Source organism: Eurypyga helias, unplaced genomic scaffold (assembly GCF_000690775.1).
Source record: "Eurypyga helias isolate BGI_N326 unplaced genomic scaffold, ASM69077v1 scaffold12862, whole genome shotgun sequence".
NCBI lineage: Eukaryota > Metazoa > Chordata > Aves > Eurypygiformes > Eurypygidae > Eurypyga > Eurypyga helias.
In genome coordinates this window covers 2,466-15,309 of record NW_010236829.1, presented here as the reverse complement: position 1 = coordinate 15,309, position 12,844 = coordinate 2,466, and the positions used below count along the sequence as shown (strand labels likewise).

At 40.9% G+C, this 12,844-nt stretch overlaps 1 protein-coding gene across 1 annotated transcript; it reads left to right on the top strand.

Moving 5' to 3' along the window:
- The first annotated feature begins 3,421 nt into the window (after positions 1 to 3,421).
- LOC104506329 (sulfotransferase 6B1-like) lies at positions 3,422 to 10,959 on the top strand. Its single transcript, XM_010147246.1, has 6 exons — positions 3,422 to 3,566; positions 4,367 to 4,551; positions 5,608 to 5,734; positions 7,855 to 7,949; positions 9,010 to 9,196; positions 10,841 to 10,959. The coding sequence occupies exons 1-6, from the start codon at positions 3,422 to 3,424 to the stop codon at positions 10,957 to 10,959; spliced, it is 858 nt and encodes a 285-aa protein (XP_010145548.1).
- Positions 10,960 to 12,844: the final 1,885 nt, after the last annotated feature.

Genomic DNA, 12,844 nt, shown 5'->3' with positions numbered 1-12,844 from the left:
CTGGGCACTGAGGTGCCCTAACTTCCCAGTCTGAGCACTAGTGCTCTATGAAACATTTTGCAGGCTGTCTCTGTTAAATAGTCACTGACCATAAACTTAGAAGAGGCACTTCAGTTGTAACATTAAAATAAATAAGGATGTAATTCCACAATATGGGAAAGCAAAGGTTGGACAGTGATCCCTACAGAAAAGACTGTGGGGTTCAGATCACTGGGGAGGTATGGAAAAGAAGTTGGAGCTGTGGAAGAGACTACACAGCTTAACCATAACACTGGAATTCGTAGCTGAACTTCTGTACCTGAGACCGGTCTTGCACACTTTGTAACAGCAGCTGTGTTTGATATTCTGCACTGAAATGGTCTTGAAAGATGTCACTGTTGCAGAGCCTGTGTACAGGTCTCACACAGATGCAGAGGGACAATCTTTACGGACATAACTTCTACTAATTTCAGGTGACTGGTGTGTCTGTTGGAGAATTAGAACAACAGAACCTTATGACCGGCCGTGTCAGTTTTACTTCTCCGTTCATTAGTTGATACAACAAGACTTAAATATTTCATGCCTTTAGGGTATTTCAAAAAATGAGAATCGTGATGCTTGTCAGTGGTCACTGAAAACATTCAGAACCCTGTGGATGTCGGTCCAAATTCTGGCTTGTGTAACCAACACACAGGACTTCATCTGCGTATTTCCCACAGCGGGACTCTGCTGTCCGAGATGTGTTTGCAGGGGGACAGTGCTGTGACCGGGCTCAGCTGAGAAATGTCCAGTTGCAGATGCACATGGTACTACTGTCTGTTAGCAAGCAGAGTGGTGAGCCTGAAGTGGAGGTGGCAGGGTACAGGCAGGAACAAATCAGTCAATTTTTTGAAGTCATTTAAAGTAACAGAAAGAAGTCACTCACCCAGTCAAGGATAGAGAGGAGAGAAAGTAAATCAGACACAGAGGCAGAAGGAGCGGGACTGACGCAGCCCAGGAGTGCAGTGTCCAGCTACCAAGCTGTATTTTCCTCGAACCACAGAGAAATCCGAAGTCTACGAAACCTGCTGGTAAAAGGTCCACTCCAACCATACAGACAGCAGGACCAGAGACCAGGACAAGGACAACCTGATGCTGGGAAAGGCTCCTCAGAGCCTGTGGCAGAGATCTAGGCAATAGCTACAGGAATCCTTCGGTATTAGTTTGCCATGTCTGCGTTCATCTTGTTCAAAATACATCAGCTGGAGTCTGCATTCTGTGTTGTAACACCCATAAAGGAGAAAATTAAAGTTGGATGGGGGATTTGGCATGGTTCTTTAAACCTGGGCTTGCTTTGTATAACGTAACTCTAATAATGTACTTTTTATGCTAATGTAGTTAGCCTAGCTTTTGTAATAACTTTTTTCCCCAAATACTTTCTTTTTCCTTAAGACATTGCAATTCAGGATACTGTACCCTTGCAGGGCTGGGCCCTATTTTCCAAGTCTAGGCAGCATTTGAGGAGGACCAGTTTCAGCTTGATTGCCTTGGATTAACATCATGCCTGCTGAAAACAGAAGCTGGTATAAAAAGCAATTGAGATGAGTTAAGAGAATCGGAAATTTCTTTGCTATCCTATAACTTCTGTTTTACACCTTGGCCATTCCATTTGTGAATGATTAATTAAGGTCCAAGTGATTAGATTAGGCAAATGCGCTGACTCAAAACGTAATAGGAATGCAGGAAGAAATGAAAGGGAAATACATAGTAAGCATGCAATACATTTTGCAATAACATTGGTTTTACTAGTTAGGTAATAAACTTTTATCAGCTTGTGCTAAATGCATACGGCTGGAATGAAGACTGCAAAATAAATCTTAGAAATCTTGGTATTCAGACTAATACTGATGTTCAGAATAACAGAATCGGGTGTCTGTATCTCCAAACATAATTTGTATACCTGAAGTAACCGATGTGAAATCTGTTGCCAGAGGATGGACTTTTAAGGATTTACACCTTAAGATACTGAGTGATGGCTTAGGTCTTCAGACTGGGAGGAAGAGAAAAATGTTGAGCTCCTCAGCACTGAGGGATCGCCCAGCTGAGCATCAGTATCCATGTGTTTCACATACCCTCACTGACTCACTTGATTACCCCCTGGAAAGACTCCCCCATCTCCTCTCACCCCTAGTGACAAGGAACATCTCTCCAGAGCATATTTTCCATCATTTTCATCTTCACCTGTCCCTGTGTAACTGGAACTCGGAGTTTCCTGATGGCACAGGGCACATTTTACTGGCAATAGCTGTTTAAGGGCGGTTTCATAGGCAAGGCAGGTGAGAAGATCTAGGCTTGCTGACTTCACTCCTCCTTGACTGGTAGGTGGCAATATTGCAAAGAAAAGAAAGAAGGGGAAAATCCCATCTATATTGCTGGCTTTTCAGAAGATTGCATGACAAAATATCAAGTGCAGAGGCTGGTAATTGTCCTTACTCCTTGTGAGTAATCTGGACTGCTCAGGTGTTTCTTGGAAGGGCATCTCTAATCATTAACTTCTTACCAGGGGTCATGAGAGGTATGTTTGGCAGTCAGCTCCCATGACCAAACCTAAGTTATTATTTATGATTAAAAAAACCCCAAAAAAACAACCAAGGGACCTTGGTAAACTTGGGAAATTCCTGAAGGACTGTTTTATTTTAAAACAAGTTTGCATGCAGGTTCTCCAGATGGGTTAAGATATTGAAGGTCCTCAGCTGAATATGTTGTAGGAGGTTTTCAGCAGAAATAGTGAAGCCACGGGATGTTTGTGGGAAAGAATGTAAAAATGAGTAAATTCATTGTGATCATTGAAAGGAAAATTGAAAATATTAAGCATTTCAAAGTGTTTTGATTCAAAACTGAGCTATTTATTTTACTCTGATGCACTCACATTGCTTAAGGTCACTTTAAAGAAAAGTGGAGCTTTCAGTTGGAAAAGCATTAATAATTATTTCCACAGATTCCATTTTTTTCCAAGAAAGCACATTTTGAGCCAGGTAATAAATTGAGAACTGCCTCTTCCCTGCAAGTGACTTTTATTTTGATGAATCTACATATTCTGTGGAAAGATTTAAAAATCTTCAGCTAATTCTGGTAATCTTCCACTTACTTTTAGTAATACATTCTGATTATCACCTCATTACTTTATCTGGAGGGCTAATAAAAGACAAATGACATGCATTTTTCATTACTCTGCATTTCACTTATTTATCAAGTTGTCGCCAATATTTCTGTTGCCTTTATCAGCTACCCGGAAAAATCAATGTCTGATAGGACTCCATGGTGTGTAGCAAAGTATATAAGCTTCAGGTTTATATTGCTTTGTCTCAATTTGTCCCTTCAAACCATCTGACTAAGAAGTGACTCTTAAATCCTCATCATTTCACTGTTATCTGATTTGCAGGAATCCAAGACTTAAGCAACCATGTCCAACCCCAGTGAGGCAGAACTCATTCACATGTTTAAGGGGATTGCCTTTACCACCAGGTCTTCTCCAGAACTTTTAAAATCCTTGGATAATTTTGATGCTAGAGAAGATGATGTCCTTTTGGTTTCCTATCCCAAATCTGGTAAGTTCTACTTGTGTATGTTAATTGCAAGAAGTCTCAATTGTGTGTTTCATGTTCGCTGCTTAAACTAGTTGGGAAATCTCTGTGTACAAAAAACAGGGGAAAATGAGTATATTATTATATTATTCTGTCAGTAAGTGTTAAAATTACCAAAAAAAAAAAAAAGGTAATTTATTTAAATTTTGATTCCTCAATTGAAAATAATCTCAGATGTTTTCATATTGGAAAGCAAATAAATATTTATTTCTTGTAAGCAAAATCTGTACTTGAAGGATTTTTCTCAGGACTTTCTACATGCAATTACGGGCAAATCAAGAGTCAGATTGAGTTATTTGTATGGCTCTTGGCTGTAGATTTATTGATTTCTTGTTCCCTCTCCCTCCACCTCACACACACAGAAGCACATGCCAAAGACCGAGCTCAGTCAATGCTTTCCAAATACATGGACTTAAGTTACTATAACAAAAAAACACCCCAGATTATTAAAAATTAAATTATAAAAATAATATAACCACCTCTCAGCTGAGAAGCAGTTTGTTCAAGAGATTGTCTTGGTACCAATACTAACACTTCTCACAGAGTTACTTTGTGTTTCAGCTACAGCCCTAATTTTTTTCAATATTTATACCTTTGGAGCCAATGGGATTATTCAGATATGTAAAGTTTCTTGAATCTGGGGGATTAGAAGTAACATTTGTGCACTAGCAAGCTGTTTCCGTACGCAAAATGCATGTTTCACATATTTTCTGAGTAACAAATATCTTTTTTTTTTTTTTTTGGTTAAAATTACTCTTCTCCAGGCACTCACTGGCTTGCAGGAGTTATAACAAAGCTTTACAACACTCAAGTTACACTAACATCTCCCATTGAATTTGGAGACATTTCCAAACTGGAGGAGCTGAATAAACTCTCATCGAAGAGAATCATCCCAACGCACTTAGACTACAACATGTTACCTCCAAATTTTAAGAATAAGAACTGCAAGGTAAGGCAAAAAGGTATAAAAGCCGTAAGATATGTTAAGTGTCTACTTGGAATCTGTTTTGTCTTGTTGATCCTTAATAATTTTTAAATTATTTACAGTTTCCAGAAGTGTTTTGCTGTGAATTTTGGAGACACAGCTGACCAACAGTCAAAAGCAGCATGAGGAGAGACTTGGGCTAGGGATTGGGTTCTGCTTCTGCCCCACACCTCCCGTGGAGTGATTTGTATACCAGGCACCACACAAAATACATCATCCACTTCTTTCAGTCAGATGTTTATTATTAGGAATGGGGGTGGTTCTCATGGCCCCGTTTGCAGTGGCTGGCTTAGGAAATAGTTGTCTTGGGTACTTACAGGGTGTTCCAAGGATGACAGTATTCTGTCCCTTCTATTTAAGATTTGTGAAGACCCAAAGCAATATTGGATAAACAGGAGAATTGAAATGTGGGAGGCAGATTCAGATCACGGTTTTGTGTTCCTCCCATGCTAATGTGGGAGGTTTTTAAAAAATCAGCTCTGGGCCTCAGATTTTAGGCTAGAAGTTCAGGATTTCTTGGATCCAGACTTTTGGGACAAGGCTAATTTGAACCGAAGGCTAAAATTTATGTTCTGCAGCTGTCAGATTTTAGGCTAGAAGTTCAGGATTTCTTAGATGCAGACTTTTGGGACAAGGCTAATTTGAAGGTTAAAATTTATGTTTTGCAGCTGTCCTTTGAATGTTAATTAGTACATGGTATCACGTGTTAGATAATGTGAGATAGTATATTGACTCATGAGTTACAATGGACAACACAACCTCTTTCATAAAACATAAACGTTACTCAGCTGTAGCAAACACACCTCTGTTCACGTGGAATTGTTTACTAACCACTACAGACCTGCCTAAGCAAGGACAAACACATTTCTATTTTAATGGCATGGTCGCCGACAGAGGAATCCTAAAGGAAAGGGTTTTGATGCTCCAAACTGCCTATGAAAATGCTGCATTTACACACAGAACTCCTCTAAAATAAAGGCAGGATATTATCATGGATAACCACATCATCTTCATTTACAGATGATCTACATCAGCAGAAACCCGAAAGATACCGCAGTTTCCATGTATCATTACTACAGGGATAACCCAAACCTTCCCACTATAGATACCTGGACGGCGTTCTTTGACTTGTTCTTAAAAGGAGATGGTAAGGATAAAGGTTATGTTTTCTCCTCACAGTTTACATTACCTTACGACACACAGAAATTAAGAAATGTGAACTGTGTGAAAGCTCCTTATTGCAGTCTTTATTCGTATTAGTTGTGGGGTATTTTTCCGGATAAATTCTAATGCCAAACTAAACGAGCAAATAATAGGATGTTATCTTTGGTCCTGCAAGGAGACGTTTTGATAAGTGGCTGCAATATTTCAGCACAACTGCTCTTTGCAGGTTCTTGCTGTTCTTTGACATAACTGCTAAAAAACATATTCTCACAGACAAGCTACTGATTTTATTTCTCCCCACAAACACTCTGAAACCCCCCCCAATTTGCTGGTTCTGATGCGGATTTGCCTGTTTTAAAACACCTCCAACCTTGTCTTGTGAACGACAATACCGGATTGCTTCCCACCGAGAATTCCTGGGTAAGCTTTGACGGGTGAGGCATGCCCATACGGCGCCTCCCAAGCAGCCATAGGGGCAGCTGGGCTCACCGCAGCCAGCGAGCCGGCCCGTGGGGCAGGCGCCCGGTGTGATGGCACTCATCCGGCTCTACGCGGCTCGCTGCGGTGCCAAAGTGCCGGCAATGGGGCACATGGGGACACTGTCCACAGGCTGCTCTGAGAACTACTCTTGCAGGAGCAGTGTCTTCCAACCATGAAAACATCCTTGGGTGGCCCTTCAAGGGCAGTCTAGATGCTTTCATAAAGTCCTCCTGCACACGACCTGCCTGATGAGTTGTCTAAGTCGTGGGGGCCAAAGACCAAGGAGGAGAGTGAGATGTGCGTGTCTGGCAGTGGTGGCATGGCAGCTGACAATAGGACCATGTGCCAGTTACCCGTTCCTTTTTTTAGCGGTTTATTACTCCTTTCAAGACGTGTGTTCCTGCTATGCAACCATAGTGACGATAACAGCAGCAATGATAGATCAGCTTGAAAGCTGAAAGAAAAGCGCCATTGCAGTCATCATGGGCTTACATCAAAGATCCAAAGGTCAATTTGTCTACTGGCTTGTTTGGGCTTTGGCTCAGTTCTTGCGTTCCTAGTTCAGAGCAGCCCTAAGGCTTGAGCTTCAGTGATTTGCAGGATCTTGTCTGGTTTAGTATCAACTGTGAACGTGCAATAGTGGGAAAAAAGGAAAACAGGATTATATTATGCCCCATCCCTGGAGGTCTTCAAGGCCAGGCTGGATGAGGTTTGGAGCAACCTGGTCTAGTGGAAGGTGTCCCTGCCCATGGCAGGGGGGTTGGAACTAGATGGTCTGTAAGGTCCCTTCCAACCCAAACCGTTCTGTGATTCTATGATATTAAATTTTAAAAGCAACTGCTATCTGTAAATTAGTAGCCACCTTCTATGTTCTGTGTGCTCACGCATGGCACAGAAAGAGTACCACATTGATTACAATAGCAATTTCCATAAGAGGTGATGCTAAGAGAGAGGTGGTAATTTTTGCTCCTCATCGAAACATCCAAAGGTCATGTGGCTTGATCCAGACCCTGCAGTACCCTTGCAGAGTTAATCTCAGTTCAGAACAAGGATGAGGATACCAAGAGGCATTCAGACAAAACAGGCGCTGTGAGTCAACTCTAAAACCATGTTATCTATGCCGTTGGCCGAATGATGTATTTGTGTAACTTCTTTACATAATTCTTCTTTGATGTTTAAAAATAATACAGATTCCCCTCTGCTGGGACAAAGTAGAGCTAGCTCAGCGTGCTCCATTTAGCAGACCCCTTATTTCATTTCCTAGCGAAGTGATCGTATTTCTAGCTGTGACCGCAGACGCGCAGACATTGGCTGAGATGCTCAGATCTTGTTAGGCCAGTTCATTTTCCTTCATTACTGGCCTTTCCTTACATTTGGAGCCTGTTTCCACTACAGAATCATATCTCAGAATGGTATCCGCAGCTCTGATATGAAAATGAATTCCAACAAGAATGGTAAGATTTTTGAATTGTAAATTTGAGTCCCTTCACAAAAAGAATGGAATCTGAGAGGAATACAGGGTACATATTATGAAGGGATCACTCCCCTAAATGTGTGAGGTACCACCAGGGTTATTATGCGTAAAGTTTATAGGAACCTCTTTTACATGTGTTTTCTTTTCAGTTGTCTGCGGATCCTGGTTTGATCATTTTCTAAGTTGGGAAGAACATGAAGATGACAAAAACATCTTGTTTTTATTCTATGAAGACATGAAGAAGGTAAATACACTCTCTGCTCTTATTTCAGAATGCATTACTTGTAAATTAACATCATTAAAATATCAAAGAGCAAATTATAATGAATAAGGAGAAGGAAGGAAAATGCGAATGTATGTCTTTGGGCATATTTCCTGTTTGCACAGAACTTTGTATTAGTGAACTAATTCTGACAGCACAAGTTATATAAATATCAAATCCTGTGAGAGTTGTTTTTCACAGATGCAGGGGTGGAACACGTATTACTTGATTTTCCCTAGGCTACAGAAAAGAATTTTAAGTTCCTTGTTCTTGGCCCTACTGAAAGACCAACCAATGACACCTGTTGAGGGCCACACATTAACCTGCTATGCCTGACATTTCAGGTGAAATTTTAAAAAATTGATGTAAGACAACAACTCATGGTCAGTGGGATTTGTGCTCCCAGTAAACAAGAAAATTATAGGCTGGAGGGGTAGGTAAAAAATGTTGATGAAAGAAAATTATTATGCAGAAACTGCTTTGCTATTCTTTAAAAAAAAAAAAAAGTGAAATACCAACATAACTTAGCTTTCAGAGAATCAGTTTTTAGGTGAATAGAAAAGGGTTTCTAGTGTTTACATTAAAATAGTTTTGTTCCTTTTTTTTAAAAAAAAAAAAATCCACTACAAGGAGTATAAACAAACCATTTCGGATCATAAGTCACTTGTTGGATCCCTACATATAGCACCTCCAATGAAATAAGCTACTTGCATGGAAGCTGAGCTATAAGTATTCCTTATTCCCAGTGAAATAATTCTGAGAGGCAGGAGAATACTTTACCTGAACTGGGTAGTGTAACTGTATGTATAACTGATATGACATACTCAATGCTTACTCATTGCTGTGATTATGGGTAAGAAGGCAGTCAGCTTGGCTGCACCTGTCATCTACACAGTCCAATGAGATGTTTCGCTTTGCTTTAAAGAAAATAAATGTATGATAAACCTGATACGTAATAAAAAGGATCATTTTCATATCAACTGAATAATCAGTCTGATAATCAGGTCAGAAATATAAAAGCTGTGTTTTTCTTGTACCTCAGGATCTCCCTAAGATTGTAAAGGAAATTAGTTCGTTCCTGGGTTTAAACATCAGTGACAATGACATCCAAGACATCTGCAAGAAGTCCTCATTCTCCGAGATGAAAAGTGACACAGAAAAGGAGAACAGCGATCCCAGTCACACCGTTTGTGCGCTGACATCCAACAGGAGGCTGATTTTCCGGAAAGGTAAGTTCCCTGAGCCAGGCTTAACACAGCAGGAGTGGGAATGCAGCCAGAGTCTACAGTCCAGGCCTTTCCCGGACCCTAGCGATGCTCTGGGCCAGCCCCGGGAAGCAGTGACAGGATTCTTCAATTTGAAGTAATTTTAAAAACCACTTTCTTTCTAAGTCCCCTGGTTGCAAGTGCAGGTTTACACCAGAGGAGCGTGGAGGAGTCTGAACGACAGTCGGACTATCACTCCGTGTGAGCTTTTGAGCTAAAAGGAAAGGTTCATGAAGCATTACTCTTTATCTTTTTTTATCTACAAGTTGACCATGCCAGTCTTTCACAAGCTCCAGCATGTCCCTTATGATATCACCTGTAAAGGTCACTTGGTTTACTACAACAAGAAAGAGTGACAGACATTCCTCGCGAAGGAGGCTGCTCGTAGCCTTTATCCTCTGCACCACCTCTTATCTGACCGAAACGTTCCTGAAAAAGGACTGTGCTGACAATGACAACAAGGAAAGAATGGATGACTCAATCACCTGATGGCCTCATAGGTAGCCTTCAGACCTTGGCCAAGCTGGACTCAAATCTTCCACAGTGCTTAGCTCAGGTGTAACTTCAAACTACTTGCAGAGGCTGTTTTCTTGCTCCTGACTTTTCAGAAGCTGCCTCAGATTTGGAGAATAAGTAAATCAAACCCATCATTTTTAGATGGGTTTTTATCATTTTTATTTAGTTGATTTTTGAACAATAATTAGCAGTTTAAAACTAAGAGTTGTTTAAATTAAGAACTTTTTTTCATCTATAAATAGGGTTAACAGTCCATTTTGCTGACTCAGAATGTTTTTGCCAATGAGCTGCAGCAAATGCCAAAGTAAATCCATCAGTAGAAATAAAAACCAACCAAACAAACAAACCAACCACTCAGATACACTTTTCTAAGTCACTAAACTTGGTTTGACAAAGCCAGGTTGAAAAATTTGAACAATTCCAACAGTTTCACTTCCAAGTAGTTCCTATGGGAACCCAGGGGGTTTAGCCAATTTCAGCCAGTTTACAGAAGATCCCATATTGTTATTCAGGTTCTGTTCTCTTTTCCTTGTTGTATGGAATGCTGGTTTAGTCAGTGGTTTTGGGATGCAGGTCACTGGGCTCCTTTTTAAAGGGCCTTCTTTAGTCAACGGAGAGACATAGCAGCTTTTTGGGCACCGTCCGTTTGATGAGTAGATGTTGACCAGGACGAGATGGGTTTCAGCCAGGAGGTAACCATTTCCCTCTACTGACTGTGGAAGAGCCCAGGAGACCTTTAACTGCATACACCCAAGGAACAGCAGTATGCTGGTCTGCTGAGATGACCAGGAGCTCTAATTCCATCTAGGAAACCTGCTGCTCTTCATGTACCACTTGGTGTTGTTGGCACTAAACAAGTCTGAGGCTGAGGGTTTAACACCCTTTATGGATGGTGACCCAGCTGCTTCCCTCAGAGTCTCACCAGACCGACAAAATATTACTCATGATCACGACCTACAACAGAGACTACGGTTAATAATATATTGATAATTTGTACCAACTGCAACATTAACAAAACTGGGCTGCCTTTAAAACATTTTCTGCATATATACTGCTAGTCTCACTGTTCTTTTTCTGCCCCTGCTCTCCTAGGCACTGTTGGTGATTGGAAGAACCATTTCACTCCAAAACAGAACCAAAGGTTTGAGGAGATATTTAATGAGAAAATGAAACTCAGCAAAATGGCAAAAAGTCTCATCTATGAATTTTGACTCTGTGTGAAGAACTACACCCAGTTACCAACAAAAATCGATAGAGTAATTGGTGAGAAATTCTGAAGGGAGGCTCCCCTTCAGTTTATAAGGAGAGAAAGGATTGTAAACATGGGATTTTTGAGGACAGGAAAATTCTGACAGCGTGCCAGAGCTGAATTCCAGTTTTCAACGGGCAGATGTATATGGTTTTACAGAGTCAGCTGTCAGACCCATTTTTCTACAACTAAGCCTCCTTTATCATTTATTTATTTTTTGCTCTAGGGGGATACAAATGGACTTCTTTGATCTGCTTTAGGAATTTTACCTCTGTTAAGGAAAAAAAAAAACAAACCCTGTAAGAATCTCAATATTTTAAAAGTCTAAAAACGCATCTTAAGAAAATGACCAAAGCTTTGACTCCCTCTCTGATCCACCGTGATTTGAAAGTGCCTATCTTACTGGAGTTTGTTATTGACACAGAAGTTGAAAACTGCAGCTGTACATTTGAAGATCTGCAGTGAAGCTGGTTTATAAAATGGTTTGGTTTGGGGTTTTTTTACAATATGTAGTTCATTGTTGTAACTTATTTCTGAGTTAGGTACTGTATAGTGTTTGTGTATCAAATACAACTGATATAAAACCACCGAGATTTCCACACCATGTATCGGGGAAATATAAAAGTGTTTTTTTCCTGTTTGACTTTCTTTCTGCAAAATACTTGTCTCCAGTGTTCTGATGAGAACTGCTTTACTTCAGTGTCCTTGTGCAACAGAATTCAACAGTTCCACTGTGGCAAACAAACTGCTCCTCAGAGACAGTTTAACCCGAACACGACTTACCTATTTACCCTGCCCTGATAAGACAGATTTTCCAAGAATCAGCTGTCTGCGTTCTCAACCCAGGGACTGTTCTAGGAACCTCGTGAAGGTGTATTCCATCACATAGGTTTTTGTCCTCACCTTCAACTTGCTTTGCAGACTGGCTTTAAGGACTCTTCTTAACATTCCAGGGCATCAGCAGGCAGGAAAATAACATTGGAAAGGCTGATCAAAAAGAAACTCATGCAGACAAAGCACGATCACGCTGCTCCGAGTCCTGTGTGCTCCCAAGGTGTGCAGCCGTAAGGCAGGCTCATCCTCTGGGTGTGTTGTTTCTGGAATGATGAGATGTGCCCTTATTTACAGTGAACACTAATGCTCTAACCACACATTTCACGCTTGCCACACAGCCCTTTCATTTCATACCTTGCTTGTGCCAGCTGACATCAATTCCTGCCCATCTTGCATCTGCACGAATGATACAGATGTTACACGCTGAAGAGATCAGTGAGAGAAAACCCTGGTCAGCAGCAGTGCCTTGCCATTTACCAGTTCAACACAATATAAGGCAGATGCTGTCCTAAGCACTGTTTTATGCAAACGACCCATTTGGAAACCAGAAGCTTGTTTGTGTTGCTTTGACACTAATAAGCCTCGAACCACAGTTGTCCTCCTTTCACTATTAATAAACGGTAAGAAATCGGGTACTGATGATGCTTGAAGATTTTACTTAAAGACGTATTTTTTATAGCCTGAGTATGGAAAAAAGTCAAGAGTCCTTGGGCCAATGGAGTTGAAAAGTGAGTTTATTAACTGCGTTAAGACCGCTGTAAGCAGCATTTAGATGTATATTCACAATATGACACTGTGTGAAGGGACAGGGCGAGGACATGCCACGTGCACCAATGAAGGGTTCGAAGCGTACAGTCCTGCACAGGCTGAAGGGATAGCATTAGGACATAAGGTAGTGAGTGTTCTGCCAGCTGCCTGAACTCTAGCACTGCATTGCGATTAAACGGGCTTGCAAAATAAAGTTCCTCTCAGTAACACTTTGTACTCACACGGCACTTTTAACCTCCAAACAC

What these genes read in the sequence shown, in the direction of transcription:
- LOC104506329 (XM_010147246.1), top strand. Translation starts at nt 3,422, where the DNA reads ATGTCCAACCCCAGTGAGGCAGAACTCATTCACATGTTTAAGGGGATT. An exon ending in GGTTTCCTATCCCAAATCTG is followed by an intron (nt 3,567 to 4,366) that starts GTAAGTTCTACT and finishes ACTCTTCTCCAG; the next exon opens with GCACTCACTGGCTTGCAGGA. An exon ending in TTAAGAATAAGAACTGCAAG is followed by an intron (nt 4,552 to 5,607) that starts GTAAGGCAAAAA and finishes CTTCATTTACAG; the next exon opens with ATGATCTACATCAGCAGAAA.